The 23,555-nt window shown below is 38.6% G+C and overlaps 2 protein-coding genes across 2 annotated transcripts; both read left to right on the forward strand.

Moving 5' to 3' along the window:
• Positions 1 to 8,880: 8,880 nt before the first annotated feature.
• On the forward strand, positions 8,881 to 15,325 carry LOC102032377 (parvalbumin, thymic). Its single transcript, XM_005420371.2, has 5 exons — positions 8,881 to 8,952; positions 10,633 to 10,700; positions 11,475 to 11,607; positions 11,825 to 11,934; positions 13,159 to 15,325. Exons 2-5 carry the CDS (start codon positions 10,640 to 10,642, stop codon positions 13,182 to 13,184), a joined length of 330 nt encoding a protein of 109 aa, XP_005420428.1. The 5' UTR covers positions 8,881 to 8,952; positions 10,633 to 10,639; the 3' UTR covers positions 13,185 to 15,325.
• A 4,225-nt stretch (positions 15,326 to 19,550) lies between these two features.
• Positions 19,551 to 21,865, forward strand: LOC102032543 (parvalbumin beta-like). The gene is made up of 4 exons (XM_005420372.2): positions 19,551 to 19,617; positions 20,221 to 20,353; positions 21,083 to 21,192; positions 21,667 to 21,865. Exons 1-4 carry the CDS (start codon positions 19,557 to 19,559, stop codon positions 21,690 to 21,692), a joined length of 330 nt encoding a protein of 109 aa, XP_005420429.1. The 5' UTR covers positions 19,551 to 19,556; the 3' UTR covers positions 21,693 to 21,865.
• Positions 21,866 to 23,555: the final 1,690 nt, after the last annotated feature.

Genomic DNA, 23,555 nt, shown 5'->3' on the forward strand with positions numbered 1-23,555 from the left:
AGTGTGTGGGATGTGATCAACAGAAGCTAGAGAGAATTTGGATTCTGGGGACTCTTTTGGGTATGGAGGCTGAGTGTATTCCCCAAACACAGAACTCAGTGTTTTTGTTAAATATAGCCCTAAACTCTCACTGTGCTTGAAAATATGTGTCAGCTTTATCTGCATTGACCAGTCTGTAATTTTACACCCTGTCAGTGATCTGAAAAAACAGTCTTAACACAAACTAGGCTGAGAGCCTGTGCTTTTAGAAAACCCTGGGGCTAGAGTAAAATTCGTGGTCTTTTTCAATTTTGTACTGTTGCTTTTGTGCCAAGATCACACCACAAGGCTTGTGAGCAGCAGCACAAGCACAAGTTCTTGCTGCAGGATTATTCAGCTTTGCTCAGTTATGAGCACAGTGGGAGGAACACATATGAACCTTAGAAACTAGAATTTAGGGGAAAAAAGCATTTAAGGGTCATAGAAAGAGATATACTTCATGATTTTGGTGGAGAGACTTTCCCACCAAGAAGAAGGAACTATTTTTTAAGGATCTATTTAAGCTTCTTTTGTTTTCTACTGAATAGTTATTAATGAATTGCACTACTAGCAGCAAAAACAAAGAATATTCAATACATCATCCTTTAATTCTGAGTTTTCTAATACTGATGCCAATATCCTTTAAACTAAATGCTCTGCCATATTCAGGTAAACAAGTCTCTTATTCACTAAGTCTGCATGGTTCTCTTAAGAATGGTGCTAAAACCATCATGGGGATTTTGGGTCACCTGAGACACAGGATATCTGATCTAGCAGTTCCTTAGTTGGAATTTCCTTAGTAGCTGAAACAGTAGAGGACAAGCTGAATTATCAGATTCATCAGACAACTTAAAATGTTCTAAATTAAGTGGTGGTTAAACACATTGATTTTCCTTTGCTAAGCTGGAGTGAATGGAAAAGATCATTTTGAAAAGTATTGTTTGAGTTGAATTAATTTGATTGTAAATGGAGTTAACAATAGCTTTTGTATGTCAAGCTTTTTTCACCTAAACACCCTTCAAAATAATCAGGAAAGAGACTACAGAGAAATCTCGTTTGTTGCTTTAATTGTTAACATTTCTCATCTATAATTCTATGGTTTTTAAATCTCTTCCATCTGCTCCGCATGTGCTTGGCATTCCCCGGACACAAACAGTTTAGTAACTATATTAGCTCCATTCTGTATTTCTTACATCAAGCCATGTCATGCCAAGCAAGCATGGGATACTCAGCCTTACTCCTGCTGCTTGTGGCAGGGTTGTAAATCTGTTGTAGGAACTGACCCACAGGCACTGCTCACACTTGGGACAATGTCACATCCCCTCAGGGGAACAAATGGCTGCTCTACTGCAGTGGGGCTTACCTAGATTATTTTAAATAAGCCAGAAAAATCTCAAGCTCTGTCCAGTCATGAGACAGTGTCTCCAAACAGGTTTTGCTCTCTTGGGAAAGCTGAATTTCAGGCTGTTTTCCTGCCCAGAGGCACAGCTGAGCGTGCTGTGCAGCACTGGTTCCTCACTGCCTAGGGACAGCTGAGACCTTCCTGAGCCATGGGCTTCAACTGGGCTTCCTGGGGAACCTGAGCTAACAAAAACCAAAGCACCATGGCCTCATTCCCAGGTCTGTCCTCTCAAATCCCACCTCTCTGGCAATATCCCTACACAGGTGATACCCATAGACTGCAGTCTCCAGGAGGTTTATAGATATTTTTTTAACCTCTAAAGATTGCATCTTTATTTTCCATTTTACTAATTGTGCTTGTTTCTCTAAGAGCAGCCTTGCTATTTTTGCCATTGTTGTTGTTTACGCAGTTTTCCTTGAAAAACTCTAGAGGGTTGCTAAAGAACTGGCAGAATTAGGACACCAAGATACAAGTGCTGCCTGATTATCAGATTGTGGTTTTTATACTTCTAGTTTTAAAACTGGGTGAAATCCAATTCCACTCACTCAAAGGAAATCCTCCTCTTGGAGGATGACCTGCTGGCCATTTCAGCACAAGATAAGTTTACATGTTTTCCTTTTGTTAATACACTGAGCTGTCCATATACTTGGGGTCTAAATAGAAATGTACTCTGCAAATAAATATAATTCTGATTATAGAAGATGTCCAAGCAAATGTCTCAGAGCAGTGGATCACACTGAGTCACTGTCCCTCAGACCCAGCAGAGTCACTGCCCAGAAACTCCCAGGACCGCCTCTGTCAAAATGGAACAAATTGACAAAGACCAGGCTGATCATTTCAGTTGCTTGCATCCATAAAAGCACTGACTTTTAGAGATTTTATAGAGAACTGCTTATAGAGATTTTAATTTAACTTATGCATCAGTTTCCACAAGGCTTAGAACAACTTTCAAACCTTATTCAATGGATGCTTCTCTATCCATTTTGTAATACCTACATTTTTAATAGAAAAATCTGCTTGTTCACCAAATATTCATGAATGTTAAACCATGCCTAACATTGTACTTTTCTCCAAAGCATGACTTGAATTCTTCTACCAGTTCTAATAATGCATACTCTTTAATTCCTATGCCAAAAAAATTCCATCATTCATAACCAGAAGCATTCATAATTTAAATGACTGTCTCTGCTGTTGATGGCACCATCAATTACAGGCTTAGGTGATGGGGAAGATCTGCACTGATTAACATGCATTTTTCAACATCACTGCTCAGTAAGGTTTTATATAGCTGCAACTTTCAGGAAGTAGCTGGGATCTGGTATTCTGAAATTACCTTGCCATGGTATTCTGAGATAACAGCTTTGGAGCATTTCTTAGTAAAGGCTTCACATTTCATTTAAGAATCAAATTTCAGTAACATCGCATTGGCCACAGAAGTAATTAACTTTCCAGAAAAAATTCTACGTGACAAATTTTGCCCAGAACTACAGATTGTACAGCCCAGCTCAGCATAGTGTAGGACACAGAATACATTTGCAAAATGTTCTTACTTCTGAAATTCAGCAAAGTACTTAGGCATTTATTGTCCTTATCACCCGCTTTCATCTGCCTCTTCTCAGAAAGGGACAAGCCAAGACTGAGAATTTGGGAATCAGCAAGACACCTTCTGCTCTCACCATCTGGATTTTTAAATATGGATGTTGCTGTATGGTATATCCAAATGCAAAAGTCAAATAAAATAATAAGTGAAATACTTCAAAAATTGTGAGTTCTCTCAGAGAATCAAAAGTGCATCAAGCACCTCCCCATTTACCTCCTCCTGTGTGAGCAGGAGCTCAAGCTCAATTCCTCTGCAGTTCAAGGGCATTTTCTGCTGCAACAATGAACCAGGTACAGCCAGGCTGAATTTCTGTTCCAAAGGAAACAGGCCTCCTGCTCTAGAGATTCACCTGGCCTTTTCTAGCCTTTTTCTCATTAAGCTTCCTGTTTAGTAAAATTCCTTTTTAAATGTAACCTTTTTAGCAAGGTGCAGTCATTACTATAATTCAGCTCAGATGAAGGAGGCCATTACAATTCAAGGAAAGACTGTTAGGTGAATTTATAACTTGAATACAATACATTTAATTTTTCATTCAGGGCAAGAAACTTGAAGTAATTTACTTTACACCTGACTGCAGCAATTTGCCAATAAAATCCACAGTGAATATAATGTGGCTTGTTCATAAATGGAAAAGAACTTGCATTTGCTGTCTGGGTTGTCCTATGCTACACAATAAAGCCTGAAATCACTGGACTATCTGGACACTGATATCACTCAGGAGCTACAGCACAAATGCAGCACTGTATAGGAAGAACAATGCCTGCTTCTGTCTTTTCATCCCACTGATCCTTCAAATATTTGAACAGTGGAATCACTTCATTGATGCACTATTTGATTAAACCAGGCTTAGCTCTCAAATGCTCAATGGATTCTTGTTTGTAAAGACTTGATGCTTTCATATCCGATGCTGTTATGTCTCTAGTACCAATTTCCATATTCATTCAGCTTCTGTAGTCCTCATTCTAATTATTGTCAGTGTTGTTGGCAACGTCTAATGAGGGGTGAAGGAATGCTTCTGAGTTCCTAGGTCCGGGTGTTGTGCCCTGGAGACATGAACTCCACATTTGGACAACACCCAAACACACACCAGCCCCTTATCATGCTCTAGTTTGCATAGAAAAGAAGCCCAGCACTCCAGGCTGGAAGGAGCTGGGACAAGTCCTGACCATTTCCCAATCTCAGCAAATGGAGGAGAGGGGAATTAAGTCACACCTCACTGGGCACCTTTAAGTCAGATTGGATCTGGGCTTTGTGCACACAGAAAACATCTCTCAGAGTCAGCATCTGGGGCTTTTGAAACTCGTGTATCCTTGGAATATATATATATACACACATATGTATACCTCCTTGAAAAGCAGCTCTGCCAAAAGAATCAAAGGCCCTGCTTTATTCAGCAGTATGGATACCAGATCAGCAAAGCACAGATAATGACCCAGTTCTTGCTTGGTGCTCCTGCAATTACACAAGCCAAGGAGCTGTTTCTGTTTATAGTGGGACCTGCTGTTTACACACTGGGATAAGGACTATACAAGAACATACAGACAGGCTGAAAAACATCTGAGTTCATTTCAAACACATCTATATTTGAAAGCTTGCTGCAACTGAAGATTATTTATAGTGCTTATAAACCACAGTCATGGAGCAGGACTGCACCAGGCTACGTAGTGTAAACACACAGAGTAAAGTTACAACTCCTGTAACAAGGGTGGGGAGGGATTTTACCACACGGGATTTTAAGAACACAGCTCAAGAACAGAATATGGTAGATCAAATATTGAATAGAAGTTCTGTTTTCAACATGTTCTTTGCTTCCAGCTTAGCTAAAGATTACCTTGGCAGAATTGATTTTATTTTCCACTCAAAAAACATGATAATCCTACACACACCTTGTTATTGACATTTCTATTTGGACACTTTCAAAAATAATAAGCTTTTTGCTTCAGAATTAGGGCAAGAAAATTGATTCTATAGATTTTCTGACACTTACTGCAAGTAATTTAAACCTATGGATGGAGTCATCTGGAAGTTCAAGTATCTTGTCTATTTATGAATGATTGTATCAGATTTAACAAACTCAAAAATCTACCATCTCAGAAATCAGTCTATGAGAATTTTTTTCTTAAAAAAAAGGCCTTTTTCTTTCTGCATCACTGAATGAACACTTTTAGAAAGAAACACAAATGGAAGTGAACTGGAAAGGTTAAATTCAGGAATAAAAGTTTTGAACTACAGCTTCAGAAATTATATAGAATTTACATCTGTTCCATATTCCCTTCAAGTGTTGGAATCAGGATTGAAATTCCCATTTCAGATATGGAGGACCAGAAATTGTCTGATTTATGTAAACAATCTATTTGGCTTAAAAATTATGTTTTCTGCATGTAGGAAAAATATGACTGAAAAAGTTTTGTACACTAACATTTTACAGGGCACTAGGAACTAAAAAGCTGCATTGTAAATTTTTAGTATCTCTGAAAATCTACCTCAGAGGTTGAACCCATGTGACATTAGAATGATAGCTGGTGAAAAATACATTACTTAAATTTTGTGATTCATTCAAGTTTGCAAGAATAAACTAGATGTTATTTGATGTATTTCCCACATACAGCCTCCCTCCCCATAACAACCCTTCCAGCATTTTTCTTTATTCAGTATTTTACTGGGGGGGGAGTAGTTATGAGGTGTCTATCGATAGTAGGTTAAGTAATAAAACCTAAAACCACTCATGGATATTCCCAGATCTCTCCAGGAGTTACATTCCTCAAATGACTGGAGCATGATGCATTAATATAATTACACTAAATTACATCTACACAGCTTCTTTAATCTCATATATTCCCAAAGCAAATTACAAGTAGAATGAATATTCCACTGTCACTGCTCACAAACCATTTAACAATAGGTTAAACACATTTTGTCAGGTGATTCCTGTTCCCTGACTCGTGACCATGGATACCCCTATCAGAGGCATTCATCTCATCCATCTGAAAATGATCTCAGGCATGTAAGAGGCATTAAATCACACTTATTTAAATTAAAGCAGGCACACAACTCTTGTTGTTCTCTTGCACATAATTCATATTGGCACTCACAGAAGAATGACAAGAATAAGTTATAGAACAATCACAGAATTTAAGACGACCTAAAATACAGCTTTTCAACCTGGGAAGGTATCTTCAGCTTCAGATGCTAAAAGAATTAAGGTTAAAAATGGGAAGAATAAAACAACTCCATGCTTCCAGAAGGAAGAGCCTTGAGCAAAGAGAAATGCTCAAGCCCAAGGGTTTAAAACTGCTTTTAGTGGCAGCCTGACAGGCTGAAAGGAATATCTTTTCCTTACTTTTTCATACTTCCTCAGTTCTCCTGTGAAGCTGGATGGCAGCTGCAAAGTTCCTAACAGGATTTGATTTAAGAAAGCAAAAGTGACTAGACAGATGTTTATGCAATCTCTAATGTAGGGCTTGAAAAGAAAATGGTTGTTGGAGGCTGGTTGTAAATAGTTACATGATCCCCATGCATTTCATCAGTGCACATGTTCTGGATCTCTAGTGCCTCCAATCTTACTGCAAAAGTGACTCCAAAACTTGCTGGAGTCTGAATGCTGCTGAACAGACCAGAGCCATAAATCATTTGACTGCATGCTTTACCCTTAAAATCGTAGGGCACAAAAGAAATTACCTTGTCAAAGCCTCTCAGAAAACAGAGCACACTTTTAAAGACTGCATCCTTATGTGCTTCACATAAAGTTCAAACTAATGGCAACAGCCCACAGGCATTAAGAGAAATAACAGCAATCAATGCTATTTTTAAAGGGAAGAGTGGGGGCGAGGGGTTAACATATGTGGAATTAGCTCTGGGCAAAATGAGAAGCCATTGCATCTAAAATCAAATGCATTCTCTGAAATAGACACCAGGGACCAAATTCCCATGCAGATTCCTGCAGTCCAAGAGTTTCAGCAGAATTTGGCCTTCCTCTTAACTTAGCTTCATTAGGTCATTTCATGCCATCAGTTTTTATGTTGGACACCCTACGTACTGCACATCAGTTGTTGGCACTATGTAAACAATTTTCCAAATTGGAGGGGGAGGAAAGGGTGGTGTGTGTAAAAGGGAGAGGAATTTTTTCTCATTTAGAATAAAAGTAATTTCTCAGAAGAGTTTGAGGGGGAAAGTGGTATTTGTACCCTTCTACCAGATGTCACCAGTGACAAGAAGAGCCAGCATTAAATATCTCTCCATCAAATTCTTCTTGAAATTTTTCAGCGCCAGCTGGTCAAGAACCCATTCAGAAAACAGGGAAAGCTGAAATCTTCCACAGCCATTCTTAACCAACAAAAGAATTATCTTCTCTGCAAAATAATTATCTGTGGAGGACAGACTTGAAGAATTTTTAATAAGAAAAAAAAGCTTGTAGCCGTATTTTTTTTTTATGTTTATATACCTCAAATGAAATGGCACCTCCTCCACAGACAGGATCTTTTGCAATGGTCTTTTGTTGCCATTTGATCAGCTGCTGTCAGTGCTGGAGGCACTAAGGTCCAGTAGGTACCCTCCATTTGTCACTTTTCTGTCTGGCACACTGATTTATTAGTGACTGGCTTCAGTGACTGGTTAGGTCTGTCTTCCATCTTAGAGGGAAATGCTTTGGAAAAAAGATGCCTTGATTCTCTCTCTGACATTAAGACACCACCACCTCTTACTGCACCACCACCTCAAGCTGTGATGCCAATTGCACTGTCATCCCTTGCCATCCCTTAATCCTGGCCATAATGACACCTTGTGCTGTCATCCATATGACTTGTCTTTCACTGTTCTGCTACCTCAAGGCACAAGTGAGATCCAAGCTGACAGGCTCCTCACCCAGCTAGGCTACAACATTTGTGGAAGAAAACTGAGATGATCAGATAATATCCATGAAAAAAGTAACTAGCACAGAGGAACACTGGGAAACAGCACTGGCCAAACAATTCTAGAAAATAATCACTTCTCTGAAAAGGATTCTAGACAGGCTGAAAACTGAAAAGACACTCTTCAGATACTGTTATAGTGATGATGTTGCTATTGAAATTTTCCTCTCTATTCTGAAAGCAAAGATCTTTCATGTAGAGCTCACAGACTTTTGTCTCAGAGACAGCTGGGCAGATCACAACCCCTTTGCTTCATACATACGCAACTAAACAGGTTGTCAGAATCTTGCAGAATTCTAAGATTTTCTCTGGAAACAGAGCAGATGAAATACCCTCCCCCAACCAACTGTTCTGATGGATTGACATAATATTATTTTACCTCCTATAGCAACAAATTCACTGTGTGGTGGTTTTTTTTTTTCCAAATGACAACAGACCAGATATTCTGGAGATAACATGGCTATTATTTCCCCTGATTGGTTTGCTATGCAAACAATACCTGAACAGTTAAAAGGATACTTATAATTTTTTTCTTTTTGTTTAGTGCTCCAGCAATGAAACTATCACACAGAGCGTCTACAGGTAAGATAACAAGTTATTGCTTTTAAACAGTCATTAAAGACACTTCTTCAGAAGTTATTGTGCTTCATTTCATCTGACTCTTCAGATCAAGCATATCAGATAGTGGGGGCTTTTGTCTTGCCCTACATCACATGAAGAAGCTGGTGTTTTCTGCTTAAATCAGAGGAAATTTGACATGACTCTGTTCTTTTTGCCTATCTGGCCACTTATCTCGTTTCATTTGCAAATATCATATGTATTCTCTTGAGATAAAAATAGTGCAAGATGATTAGTTAGGCAAGTTCATTTGACACCATTCCCCCTTCGTGACGCTGAAATCTAAAATCTGTATATGGTATACAACTTAAAGTATATATATGCATGCTCAGCTGTGCTGGAGACACACTGCAAGTACCTTCCTCCCAACCCGACTGCTTCCTTACCCAGTCAAGAAGACCACAAAGGTAAGCTGATTAGATCTTCTTCTTTCAAAGAAACACAAAAGCAAAATTAAAGTATCTATTCTTATCTCAGCTTCCAGGATGTTGTATCTTTACAAGCTAACATAGAATAGAATCAGCATTTGGATCATAGGATGGAACAAGACAGAAACGATGTCCCTTGTCAAAAATGCTGAGATTTTTAGGTTTTCCTTCAACTCTTCCCCTTTTTAATCTTGTCGGCAGCGAGAATTAGGTGAGCAGATGAGCTCAAAGTTATATTGCCTAATGCTGAGAGGGGGAAGTATTTTGCACAAGAACCCACGGGGACAAAATAATTCAGTAGTAAAAGAAAAGCAACCCAGCTGCCTAAGCTGGGGAAGGATCCATTGCCATCAGTGGGAATGGATGCCATCACTTTCTTAACCGTCTCAGAGATATTCAGAAAGGAATTAAAATGATTGACAATTTCTTGTGCTGCAAACTAACAGGTACAGGGGTAGCCATTTCATATTTTAGAGAAAGTTTAAACCTGTGTTTGGATCTCAAACCAGTGCACAGAATATAAATGGGTACCACTAGTTGATTCCTTCTCAGTCCATGCTTAGACAGGAGGAATGATGCTGCTGGGATTAATGAAAATATATTTCTATTCTCTTTTGGCTTTGAAGAATAACTTTTCTATGCCTTAGTCCCCTTCTTTCACTAACATGAATTAAAAGTAACATTGCAAGTTTTAAACTGTAACCTGTCTCCACTGGTGTGTGCAGTTTACCAAACTGTAACTGCACAATGCACTAAAAATTTATTAGAAATTCAGGCATTTTAGCCTTTTGTTAAGTGATACACATTGCACTGGCAAACTATTGCAGCTGTTGGTGGCTGAATGGGACAGAGTATTTTCTCAAATGAAATGCTGCTGTGTCAGAAGAAAACACCTCCTCCACTCTACTAAGAATGAATATTAAGTCATGATACTTCTGTTCTAAAGAAAACAATCTACTGAAATGCCAAAATCTGGGCAAAAATATGGTTTATTATAACTTATATGGAATGCAAAAAGAAAAGGACCTCAGAAATACTGACAAAAACTTTTTTACAAAGCTCTCATGAAATGTAGAATTTTAGTGATGCAGTAGCCCAGCAAGACACATTTATCATTGCAACTAAACAGTAGAGGGACTTAACCTCCAAATTTACATGAGTAAAATTACTATTACTAATTCTACACTAATATTTTAATTTTTGTGAAGGTCACTACATCTATTGATAATAACACTAGATTTTTCACACTCCAATTACACTTACTCCAGATACAGTTCTATGGGACATACCAGCCCTATCTCTTATGTATGCTGTAAATACACTCTGGGTTTTACTGAGTAATAATCCACCTCCAGGAAAACCCACACAGAAGTCATGAAGTTGTGTGGTGCTGGACACCCTGGATGCGCTGTCCCGGCGCAGCAGAGGCAGCAGATCCTCCCGAAGCCCCACGCTCCCGCGTGCAGAATTCCTCCCTCATTCCCAGCTTTCAGTGGAAGCACCTGCTCCAGACATCTGCTACAGCGTGCTCCACTTGCCATCAGATGAATAATGTCTCCCCTATCACACACTGTCATTGCAGAACTTCAAATAGAGCCATGAAAGTAGGAGAGAAGTCATTTTAATGACTAAGTAGCTCACATTTAATTTATTTTACAGTTCAACAATGGCCATCACTGACATCCTCTCTGCTAAAGATATTGAATCTGCTCTCTCCAGCTGCCAGGGTAAGGAATGGTCGCTCTGCAGACAGAAGATGCATATCATTTTTATGTCTTAAGATGACATGCCTATCATTTTCCCCTCAGATTCCTTCCCTGTGAGATCTCTTTCTAAGCTACATTACCGTATAGTTCCTTACATCCAAAAGGTCTCACAAGTGGTGAACAGCAATTAAATGACCACCATTTCAGTTAGGGATGGCTTAACACTAAGCTGTCAGTGTCTAAACCTGTTAAAGACTTAAAGTTGGCCTTGTCCTTCAAAATTTCAGAAAAAGCCTCAGCTAGCAGAATGAGAGTGTCATTTGTGAAGCAATTATCAGTCTCACTTCTCTTAAGAGCTGCTCAGTAAGATCAAGCCAACTTTCCAAATACTCAAAGATCTGGTTTGTCTGTGAATTATTTACTCTTCTATCAAATTCTTCACCTAAGTAAGGACTCTGTGAAAATTAATGAAGAATTACAGGAGTTGTTTGTAAGTCACAGCAGCACCTTCTCAATATTTATTATTAATTGCATGTGACACATTGCATAAATCCTAATATAGCAGAATGTGCATTGTAGCAGAAAACTTCAAACTGGGTGAAAGGAAACATGACCACAGGCATAGAGTGATTAAAAAGGGAAATTATTATCCACTGTATCTGCTCTTTTGCGACACTAGGGAACAAGAGAAAGAGAGCAGGCTGATGCTTAAAAAAAGACATACATATTCACAAGGAATACACACAGTAGTAGCAACTTCAAAGGAGAATATTTAACAACTTCTGTTTCTTCCAGCTGATGATTCCTTCAACTACAAGTCTTTCTTCTCCATGGTTGGTTTATCCAGCAAAACTCCTGATCAGATAAAGAAAGTTTTTGGAATCCTTGATCAGGACAAGAGTGGTTTCATTGAAGAAGAAGAGCTGCAGTAAGTACTGTTCAGCTGCTCTATTTCTTTAAACAACAAAAAACCTTAGAACTTGCCAGGGGCCTTGAAGAAACTCTCAATGTTATTTTAAAAATAAAACACAAATCCTTGTCTTTCCTTGAATCTGTGTGGATTCCCTCAGATAATAAGAGCAGACATTACCTTATGGGACATTTCAGAGAACAAAACTCAAGCACAGCCCCCTGTTATATTTCAGGCTGTTCCTGAAGAATTTCTCCTCAAACGCCAGAGCCCTCACCTCGGCAGAGACCAAGGCTTTTCTGGCTGCAGGAGACACTGACGGTGATGGCAAAATTGGAGTAGAAGGTAAGACTGGAAAATTGATAAACTTTGTGGTTTAAAATGCACACATTTCTGGCTGCATTTAAACTGGGGCACGAAGAATACCACAAGTACTTTGGCCTGATACTTTCTGACACAATTTTTGTATGAGCAAATACTCTTTTATTTTCATAGCTTTATTCCCATTTGATCTCTGTTGCAGAAATAGAATATTTAGGCCCAGTGTAGAGTCTGGTCTTCCAATCAATGATAGCTTTGGGGTTAATCCTGCAGCATTTCTGATCCATAGACTCAATGTGTCAGATTCTTAAAAGATTCAGAACACCTGAATGTCTCAGAATTTCTATTTCAGCAGTGGATGTTCTGCACTTCTGGCCATTTCTCTTTTTGGGTGCTTAATTCACTAATGTAAAATATGACTGGCATTGTTTCTCAATGTTGCAACTGCAGCAGTGCAGCACAGGATTCTGTACTGGAAAATTGTCTGATAAGTGCACATTTCACTGGGCAGTCCTTTGAGAAACTCAATCAAATTCCTGAAGAAAACCTCCCAGGGATGATGTGAACTAGTCAGGATATTTCTTTTAGAAACTGCAGCACAGAAAAATAGGACATTATGCATCATGTATTAGAGATGAAGTCACTGAAAACAGGGCTGTCTCAGCTGAACTAGGACAGGTGGCAATAACTCCAACAGACACACGTGCTAATCTTAGCCAGATTTGGGAGGAGAGAGAGATCCACTCTTGGAGGAATTTGCTTTAGCAGCAGCTTTAGCAGCTTCTGTTCATGAGCCCCAAATAGGGCATTGTATTTTGCAGATCTTGGCCCTTAACCATTGAACCTCCCATTCTGGGAGGTTATCAATTACTTCACTACAGATATTTTTTATTTTGAATAACAAAACAAAAAAACTCCTCTCACTGAGAGCTACAGGCTCTTCTTCCTTGGCTATTATCAGAGTTTGTAATGGGGTAAAGATAGTTTACCTTTAAGTCAGGATTTCCCACAAATACAAATTTACAGACACACTCCTCCTCTCTGCACTTACTCTTTTTAAGGAGTGAAAAATCTGTTACGCCCCCAGAATCTATCTCAGTTTAGCAGTAGTTTGTGCAGTGTTATAATAACTTTGGGAGCCCTCCATGCCTAGGAGTTTTAGTCATTTTTATCTATCATTTTAAAGATGTCAAAAAACTACTTTCAACGAGTTTCATTCCCTGCTTTTTTCACTTTCTTCCTTGACAGAATTCCAGTCTCTGGTGAAGGCATAAACAGCATTAGACCAAAGGCAGCCTTGGACTGACTCTGCCAATTACCTCGTCCAGCAAGCACTTCGCACTCAGCATGTGTTTGTACATTTTTATATTGTTTCAGGCATTAACAGTTCCCCACACATGAAGTTCACACACCTGATTGCTGAGAAACCTTGCAATGTTTTGGTCACATGGCATTGTTACATTTCCATTGTAAAGAAGAAGGCACTTTGTGATTTTCCACCACTGATAATGTTGAAATTGTGGCTGGGAGAGGGGAGAAGACAATTAAAAAATCAGCTAAACAAAAAGACCCTTGGGAGAAAAAGCTGCTTTTAAAAATTTTGTTTAGGTTCTTCATCCTCATACTTGAGCATGCTGACTCACCAGACACAGTTTTGATGCTCTTAAACCATATCATATCTTCTCAGGCTTAATTGTACTGATTTAATTGAGGTTTAGCTCTGATTAATTCTCTGATACTTGAGGAAAAGCAATGCTGAAAAGATAGCTAAGAATAATTCATATTAAGTCCCAACCCTGAGAATATGAGAAAAAAATTAAGACATTTCAGAGGAGTTCACACCTAGCTCAAAGCACAGAATAAGTTCATGGGTAATTTTCCAAAATAAAGTAGCAGACCACAGCGTAATCGTATCGCCAGAACGTGTTTATGGCCTAAAATGTGTGTCTCCCTTAAGAAGATTTATCTTTCATGAAATCTAAGGCAGCTGTGAGATAGAGGAGAAGGGTCTAATCCTACTCTGACACTGCCACAAGTCATGGTTCCCTGACAACCTGGGCCACAGGCCTGGAGGTTTTTCCATGAATCATGAGCCTGTTGCTTATTGTCTCTTAACATGTACAAAACAATAATATTTGCCTCATCTGTGAATTTCTGTGTTTTCTACAGATGAAACTACAGCCAATCTTGCTGTTGGATTACCTTAAAGCTCTTACATTGTTAAATAATGGCCATTACTCAAGTCTTTCATTTATGATATGAATTATTTTCTATATGTTCCATAATATCAGCAGTTTTCTTCAGTCTGAAAACTAAGAACTCATCTTCCCTTTGAGAAGTGTCTTAGAGGATTTAGAGTTGATTATAGCATTGTCTTCATTAATGGACAAAGTAAATAATATTCATGGCTAAATGCAGATATCAGCAGGCTGAGTAGATGTTGTGCATCTCTGGCTGAGTGTGTCAGAAATTTCCCCACCCTGATTTAGCTGTTTCCTTCCCCATGTCCCATGCTGTGTCTCCAGCTCACAAGCAGACTGTACTTTTATTACTCTTCACTAAAACGGAATGATAATTATGATTTGGCAGCTGTTTTGAAGAAGAGCAGAAACAAAGCCTTTGGAACTTTTATGTAACAGCCAGTGTTGGCATTTTCATGAATTGCAAGATGATTATGTGAGGCAAGCACAGCTCCCTCATTCCCAGGCATGTAAGAGAGCCGGTCGACCGATTTAAGATGCCTAATGCAAAAGAGGAATTCTAGCAATCAGACTCACTGAAGCCTTGGCAGAATTATAATGAATATAAATCCTAATTCTATCCCCACTGCCTTTGATGTTAAATCTGGGCTTAAATTAAAGCTGCTCTTAATTGCAGCACTGAAATATTTTGCATAATGATGAGACTGGCTCCTTTTACCTTAATTATTTCCCTGTTGAAGAAAAAACCTAGGGCAACCTAGATGTGCAGCAATACCCAGATGTAATATATACATTGGCTCTTCACACTGCTGATCACTAAACTATCCTTCACTGGCTCACGAGCAGATGGCACACACAGTACCAGAAGTGACAGACCTGACACTGCATTCCTTGCACCTCTGAGACTCTCGTGTGGAATGCAAGAAATGCAAGACTGCACAGTGGCCCATCCTGTATTTCAGAGATGCTGAACAACTGCACATCACTGCCTTGTGCTGCCACAGGGGAATGAAACACTTTCAAGAATCAGGAAATACTTTTGTGTGCTGCAACTTCACCTATGCTTATAAGAAAATCTGTTCTTCTTAAATAGTGGAAAGAAGATGTGTTTTAAATCTCATTAAAATCATCCAGCCATTTCATTTAAAGGAATTATAATAAAAATCCAAGAAGTCCTCAATTAAAAAAAAAGCCCATAGGCTTCAGCAAAAATACCACCTACTCTCTATTAAGGTTTCTGTTGGCTTTAGGATCCACATTTTAACCAAATTAGAAAAGAGCATTTTTCAACTAAAGGAAACAAATTCAAAAAATGTGACGTTTTCTGGCAAGGTTCATTTTAATTAACTTAAGTCAGTGGCAGCTTTCAGTTTTTTATGGAACATCATGGAGTGTTCTCTGAATTTGACAATGCAATCATGCTAGAGAAAAACTTCAATTGCAGGATGTCTAATTCAGTGAATATCAACTGAAGTACCAAAGAGGCACATGGTTGGTATCACAATGTTACCATAATTAAGGTACAGAACCAGTGAGTAATTCCTGATAGAAAGGTCCTCTGGAGGTCTCTGGTGGTCCAATCACTCCCTCAGAAGGGAGGGATGGAAGGACTAAGATGAGTTTGAGTATTGTCAGGGATAGAGGTTCTATAACCTCCCTGGGCAATCTGATAAGTAAGGATTAAATCCTCTGCATCAAGCTGCTATGAATGAATCGAACAAATAAAACACTGCTGACTATACAGTTAAAAACTAAAATTCTGTTAGAAATTGTTTATGCTACATCAAATCAGAAAGAATCCAATAGCCCCTGGTATTTTCACATTGATCACCTGCTCTCAGGTTCAGAGTAAGACCATCCTACTCACTATAATACTCAGTATAAAACTGCTTCATAGTTCCCAGCATGAAGGAGGCATGGTTTGTGTGTTTTACCTTCCCTTAAGACAATTAAAGAGCAACCCAAATTGTGAGTGCTACATCTGAACACTAGGACTGTGAGTTCTCTGACACTTCAGTCCCTTGCTCACCCTGTGGGAGGAGTTTAATCTCTAATCCTCCCTATACTTCTTATGAAATAAAGATGTACTATGATCCCTTTAAGCAGGAACAAAACACAAAGAAATCTACAGTCCTACATGAGCTCCTGGAAAAAGGATACAGAGGGCCAGGGTCACAATCCCAAACCCACCCTAGTGCTCCAGCCACTGAATTCACCATCTCCCTTAAACCAAAATTTTGAGTTGCCCTGAAAGAGGAGCAGAACCACGCGTGAGACAAAACCTCCTGGTGTTTAGTGGAAGCTGGCTGCCCCCTAACTTCATGTTCCTTTGGAAATCCCAATCCAAAAGCCATTTGTAAACTTGAGATTCAATTTCAGCTCTCCAACTGCTTGAAATCTCAGTCATCTTCTAACAAGTAGAGAGCACAGAAAGGGCAAGGGGATGTCAGAACATTCATTGCACACATAGACTGGTACAGTTTCTTCTTTGAGTTAGCAGCCAGCCCATGTGGAAAATCTTTGATGCAGCATCATCAGAGGTGCCTGGAACTCTTCACACAAACAGTGTGGGCAGAGGGGGCCAAGGCTGGATTAATTTCCTGGAATGAGTTACTGAAATAGACACATCTTGATTAAATCCCTGAACAGACACGTACCTAACATTTCCATGCTCAATTTTTCACATATTACAAAACATTTTAATAAGAGGATACGGGGGAGCATGACCTAAAGTGTTAAACATTAACATTTTATAAAACCTTATTTCCCCATTAGTTTTAATCATAAGCACAGAAAGATACCATTATATTGGTCTGGCCTTTCTGGTACACTTTCTGCAGCAAAGATCTATATAGCACATCAGCAGCTGAGATATGGCTACTCCAGAACTTTTGATTCATTTGTCAGCATGTCCTACACTCGTGTAAACAAGAAAATCAGTTTTATATATCAAGCTTCAGTAGAGAAAAAGAGATCACCACTCCATTTACAATAGAAAAATAAGATACCCTTGGACAATGCCTTTCTCTGCAGTTACAAATTATTGACCCTAAATTCAAAGGGGAACTTCTGTCCAAGTAGAATATGCAAATATTTGACCCAAATGGAATCACATCAGTTCCATCACAATGACATATTGATCAGCTGTATTTTCTAGACATTGACTTCCTGCTTTAACTCCCAGGCTTCCAGAACAAATTTATTTTATATTTTTAATGATGTCCATAATGGACTGTAACATTTAGCCAACATAAAAATAAATACAGTAAACTCTGATTTTGTTAGGCAGATGAAGTAACCTGTTCTTCTAAATCATCATGAAAGCAAAGTCCTCAGGAATTATCTCAGATTTTTCAGTCTAATCTGTTTATATTCCTGTTCTTCCAAGTGATTTGCTAGGCGAGATTTTTTTTCTTTTAAACACCTGTTCCTTCCTCTCTCCCCCTCTGATGAACACCCTCCTGTTATCCTGCTGTCATCCTGGTCCTCGGTTTTCCCTCACCCGGAGTTCTGCAGAGCTGTCACAGCTGGACTTGCCTGTCTTTGGTGCCACCTTCGGGCAAGCGCTGGTTTGCCACAGAGATACTGCAAAACTCTCTGCTATAAATGCTTTGTAATCTCAGTGTGGGCTCCTCAAAACGTTTACTTGAATGATCACTAATTCCCATACGATTATCAGATTTTCTCTGATCCCAGGCCATGCTCTTGATTATTTCTTAGGTACCCAACCCATAGGCAGAGCTAGATTCCCAATGGAAAGATGGAATAATTTAATTTATATTTCCACCTGTTCAGGATAAAATGTCTTTAAAAGTAACTTGTCCAGTTGGTCTTATATCATCCAGAAAATTTAGTTTTCACAATTTGCAATTTACCACATGGCATGGGTTTAGAATTAACATAGTCAGTGTTTCTCTTAAAAATTCCTCTCTGGAAGAAATCAAGGGGAACTGAGATAGATGAGGTTTTGCATTTATTTTCATGTACCTAATTTTTCAAAGACAGCAGCTTTATATATTATAATGATTAGAGGATAGGCTTTGTTTTAAATGTTCTCATCACTCAAATGTTACTTAAACCTAAGCAACACTCCAGCCATGTTTATGTGTGTGTCAGTGTGAAATGTTCTCCCAATGGCTTTTTACACCACTGGCCAATTTCAACTATTCTCAAGTCCATTAAGTTCCAATAAATTTCATTAGATAACTGACTGGGGGTTTCTATTAATATCCAATAAAAGAAAAGCTGCAGTTTGAGCTGGGCTGCTGTTTGAGACCTTACAGAAGTTTGTCTTTTGAGTGCAGCAAGGAAGAAGCAAATATCACTGATTTCACTGCTCTGTTTCCCTCCTGGCCATAACTGATCCACTCTCCTGTGTCCTGCTGAGCAACTGCCAACCTTCATTTTGTAAATGGACACAGTTACTAGGATGATTTTAAAATGTGCACCATGCAATTAATTACTGCTGAGCAAATGCTGTCAAGATGAGACTTTTATAGCTACCAAAGCTTATATAACAACTTATTAAAAGTAACTTGGGCTGAAGTTTTGTCTTTGAGCTTGTACTTGTATATCAGAAATATCCATTACAAATGTATCAGTATTAGTATGTTTTGAAGACTACTAGGGCAACTGCAGGAGTAGTGTTTCATGGATAATTCATATCAGGATTGGGCCCTTAAAAGTCAAAGTCTACTTCTAAGATGTCCATTCCTAGCTATCATTAAACAATTAAAACTATATGTATTTTTTTCATTTATACATTCAAAAATTCATTTCACTAAAATATGTGCAAGCTGAGAGGATTTACTTAGTATGGCACTAAACCTTTCATATTGTCTAAAGCACCATGCACATTCCTTTGGGATATAAATATCAATCTGATTAGCTAGCAGGTCCTGTCAGCCACAGTAACTTATCCCCCGGGATGTCCAAGCCATCACGTGCCTCTAGGACTTCTGTAAAAGGTCAAGAGGACTTAACTAAGGTCTATATAAGTCCTTCCCTATGTCATTTGAAAAAGAATTAAGTCAAGAGGACTCTGCTGATCTTTTACCTGATAATATTTTCTTTTCTTGGCTTGAGGAAAACTAAGTGGCCAGGTGAGTTCAATCTTTCCTCTGGAACTTAAGAAGACATCACAATAATTCACACAAAAAATGCATGGAAATAACAAAAGATGCCCAAATGCCAGGAAGTTCTATAAATACATTTGGCTTTGTCCTCAGCTTGCACACCTGAAGATTTAACTGGAAATACCAGTGACTCAGATGCACAATGTGTGTCTGAACTAAGGATGGAGCAGCTGGCTCTGGCAGGGCAGCTCACCTGCTCTGCCCTGGGACCTGGGCTCACCTCAAGGCCACCTCCACAGCTCAGAGAGCCAGAGCAGTGGCAACTTTACCCAACTCTACCCAGTATTTTTCATTTTGCAGTATTTTTGGCATGGCTCTTTCCAGTATCCTGACAGAAGCTGAAATTGCTGCTGGTCTACATAGCTGTCAAGGTAATATTTATGTTCTAAATCTGGCTGTGCAGTTTATCTATCAAATTCCTTGCTACCCCAAAGTCCCAATCCCAATAGAAACAGAAAAATCTCTCTTACTAAAACCAAAAAAAGGACTCAAGATAATGGAACAGATGCAAGTTTTAATCTTGGCCAACCAAGCTACGGGTACCCACCATCATTTGTGCACTGCAGCAGTTTTAAGGATGAAAAAACCCAAAGGCTGAATCCTGAGTCAGAAATCCTGTTTTTTCAGAGAATAATAATAAAACTACTGCTGATTTCAATACAAGCCCAATATTTATCACCAAGTTCTACAAATATGTCTTTCAATGAAGTATCTATTTACAAGGGTATGTTTGTGCATGCTGAAGACCACAATTATTATTTCATTACCTTCCCAGTTATGAGACATCACTGATGGAAAAATCCCATTTATCTGATATAAACTCAGGAAAATCAAAGACTGTTACTTGGTATTTGTAATTACCCTCACTGTACTGCAGAATAGTTTGCTGCTTTTTGATCAAAAAGCTAATTTTTTTGTTCCAGATTTTTGACTACTTTTCTTCATCTCTCCTTGTTTCCATCTGTTTATTTCAGCTGCTGATTCATTTGATTACAAAACCTTCTTTGTCAAAGTGGGTCTCAACTCCAAGTCCAAAGACCAAATCGCCAAAGTCTTTGGAATTCTTGACCAGGACAGGAGTGGCTTTATTGAGGAAGAGGAACTGAAGTAAGTAAATAAAAAAGTTACCAACAGGGTTGTGGTTTATCACTAAAAATGCATGATAAAATCAGAAATATTCCCTTTCCTCCTCCCCCTTTGGATGGGAGACAATCGTGTTTGTGCACCCGTGTGTGAGGGCTGGTGCTGGAGGAGCTGCAAGTCAAATAACAAAGGCAAGGCTGGATGACAATGGGGAAACTCTCTGACAGCACTGAAAATACTTGTTTCATGTAGCAATAACTGACAGACTGTGAAGATAAAAATAGCAGTTCTGCTATAGCTGCTTTTTATTATTGTAAGATTTTTTTACCAGACTGAATTCAAAGGGCCATTTTCCTCTCATCTTTCCTCTGTCACATGAATTCTACCTTCCAGATCACATTCATCAGACTTTGAAGTTAAAAGTAAGGTTAGAGAAACTCTTGCTGAGACTCTGCGTCTTAGGAAAAAGAAGGAAGATAACAAGGGAGGGAAGATGAATCCTGCCACTACAGAGGATTATTTAATTTTGTCTTTTTAATTCAATGAAACCAAGATGTCATCAAGATTTTTTTAGGCTGTGAAGCAGCATCCTCTTACTTCCTTACCCTCACCTCAATGAAGTTAGAGGAAGTTTTACCATTGAAATAGTTCTCAAGAACTGAATCATGCTTGAAATTTTGCAGCTATTACCAACTCAAACACTGAACATTTTCAGTACTATGTCTCTCTCATTTGCTCTCTCACCTTTACCAGACTTTTCCTGAAGAATTTCTCAGCCAGTGCCAGAGCTTTGACTGATGCTGAGACCAAGGCATTCGTGGCAGCAGGGGACAGTGATGGAGATGGTAAAATTGGAGTGGATGGTAAGACTGGCCTTATCAAAATGACAATACCTGCCTTTGAGACTTCCTAAAGGCAGCTTCAGGCACCTGCCCTGCTCCACATAGTGCATGTTATGGATCTGATGCTGAGGTGCTCAGATCTGCTGTGTTATGGACAGGATCTGACATAGAAACAGGTCTGTACTCTGCCCCTGGCTAAAGTGGTCAGTCCTTTTCTATCTGTGGAGATTCTTTCAGGAATGGAACCTAAATTCAGTCTATAATTTCACTGCTTTTTGCTAGTGAACTGTGATGCAATGTGACACTTAAATGCAACACTTCCTTTGCCTTAAGTATCTATTGTAACAAGTACACAATGTGCTGCCTTTAAGGAATGATTATCAGAGGAAGTAGCATTAGTTTCCCATTTTAACTTTAAAAATTAGGAGAGAAATTTTGGGCTGTGTGATTACAAACAGAGGTCCTATTTTATTACTCTTTTTTCTTTTTTTACAGAGTTTCAAGCACTGGTCAAATCCTAGTCAGCAGTCAAGTAAAGACCAAGACATATGTGCCATAAACAATCTTCCCTATTGCAAACCTACCATTTATTTACACATTTTGTACCCTGAAAGGTCATGAACAATTGTTGGCAAATGGTTTCATATTGCTGGAAAACATCTGAAGTGGTACAAGCACTACTTAAGCCATGCTGCCAGGTGTTTTAAGCAGAAGGTCTATGCCACTGATGGACTGAACTGGAATCCACTCTTCACATCTGAATTTAGGGCATTAAGGATATAAACATAAATATTAAGAGGAGAAATTGAAAGCATCTCTGTGGGCCATTGAATTTTCAATATTTGCATAAATAGCTAGCATATGTTGTAAAAAAACCCAGAATTAATAAAATGTCCACGTGTAAAACCTGTTTCTGGTAACTGGTAGCAGTGGTATTTAATCGAGGTATTTTAATATTCCACACGTTTTTCTGTCATTCTTTATGCAAGTGATTGTGTTTCAGAAACTAAGTATATTGCAGAAGCTTGCACTAATTAAGCCATCAATTTAAGATCAACTGGATCCAGGATTAATTTAGATTTCTGAAATAGCAATACATTCAAAAATTCCCCAAGGAATCCCTCACCTTCATGCCCACCCGATGGCACTATTGTTCCACTGCCGAGAAGCTAAAACAGTTCTGTGCGCTCAAATGAATTCCAGAACTCTCCTGTGTCCCACCTGCCACTTCTGCAAAAAGCACTTCAAAAACACCAGTCCCCAGTGCTCCATAAGAGCAAATGGGGGAATGTTGCCTAAATAATCAACATTCAGCTGCTTTTCTTCTCAGCACTGAGAATAACACAATGCCCACATCTCACAGGGTTGTAAAATGCATCAATGTTTGTGGGGAAAGTATCATAAAATGAAGAGTGCCATAAAAAATTGCTAAGACATTAATCTTTTTTTCTTTACAGACAGATTGAAATAACAAAGACAGACATAAGGAATGGGGAGAATGCAAAATTCTGAGTAGTTTTTCACTAATTGAAGTTCATTTTGTGCACTAGGTTAGGGTTCTGGTTGAAAAGCGTGGGTGCGATGATTCCACCACAATTTTGTCACAGTATAAACACACAGAGAAATCAAAATGGGCTACAAAATGAACTCATTGCTAATAGTACCTAATGAAACACCACAGTGTATCAGGGTTTTGTCTAAGATATGTGACCAAAATAAACATACAGCCAAACAGCCTTTTAAAAAATCTAGATGGCTTTAACCATCCCAAACATTATACTTCCAATATTACAGTTGCTCCTACATACTCTTTGAAAAAAATTTGGAGCTCCTGAAAAGACATTCTTGCAAAAACTGGTATGAGTGTCTCATACTGTATTTGTTGGAGGCATTTAAGAAGATGTTTCAATATTTGCAGATCAAAAATCTTAATTTCAAAATTGCCTGCTGATGATGCACAACATATTTATGATGAGACATTATGGAGAAGGAAGGAAATATCAATACAATGTTGGGGAAATCATCATATTACACAAAGTTAAAGCAGTCTACAAGACTTTAATGAATACTCAATAATGTGTTCATGCTCTATACATTAGCCAAAAATATATTTCCATTAACTCTAATGAATTAGTCAAGTCCTAATATTGTAGAATTTTCTATAAGAGTGAAAAAAGAATCATCCATCAAGCAAATTGACATTCATTATTTCAATGTCATCTCAGAAGAGTAATTAAAAAAGGGAATTTTGAAGAATTAATAACTGCAGCCTAACTGCAGGGCTAAAAGCTCTCATTATTGTCAGAAAATGCTTTGTTTCTCAGCTGGTATTATGTTTTATGTTTCTATTGTGCAATATGGGTCACCCAGACTTTTTCAAGCAT

Source organism: Geospiza fortis, unplaced genomic scaffold (assembly GCF_000277835.1).
Source record: "Geospiza fortis unplaced genomic scaffold, GeoFor_1.0 scaffold237, whole genome shotgun sequence".
Classification (NCBI taxonomy): Eukaryota; Metazoa; Chordata; class Aves; order Passeriformes; family Thraupidae; genus Geospiza; species Geospiza fortis.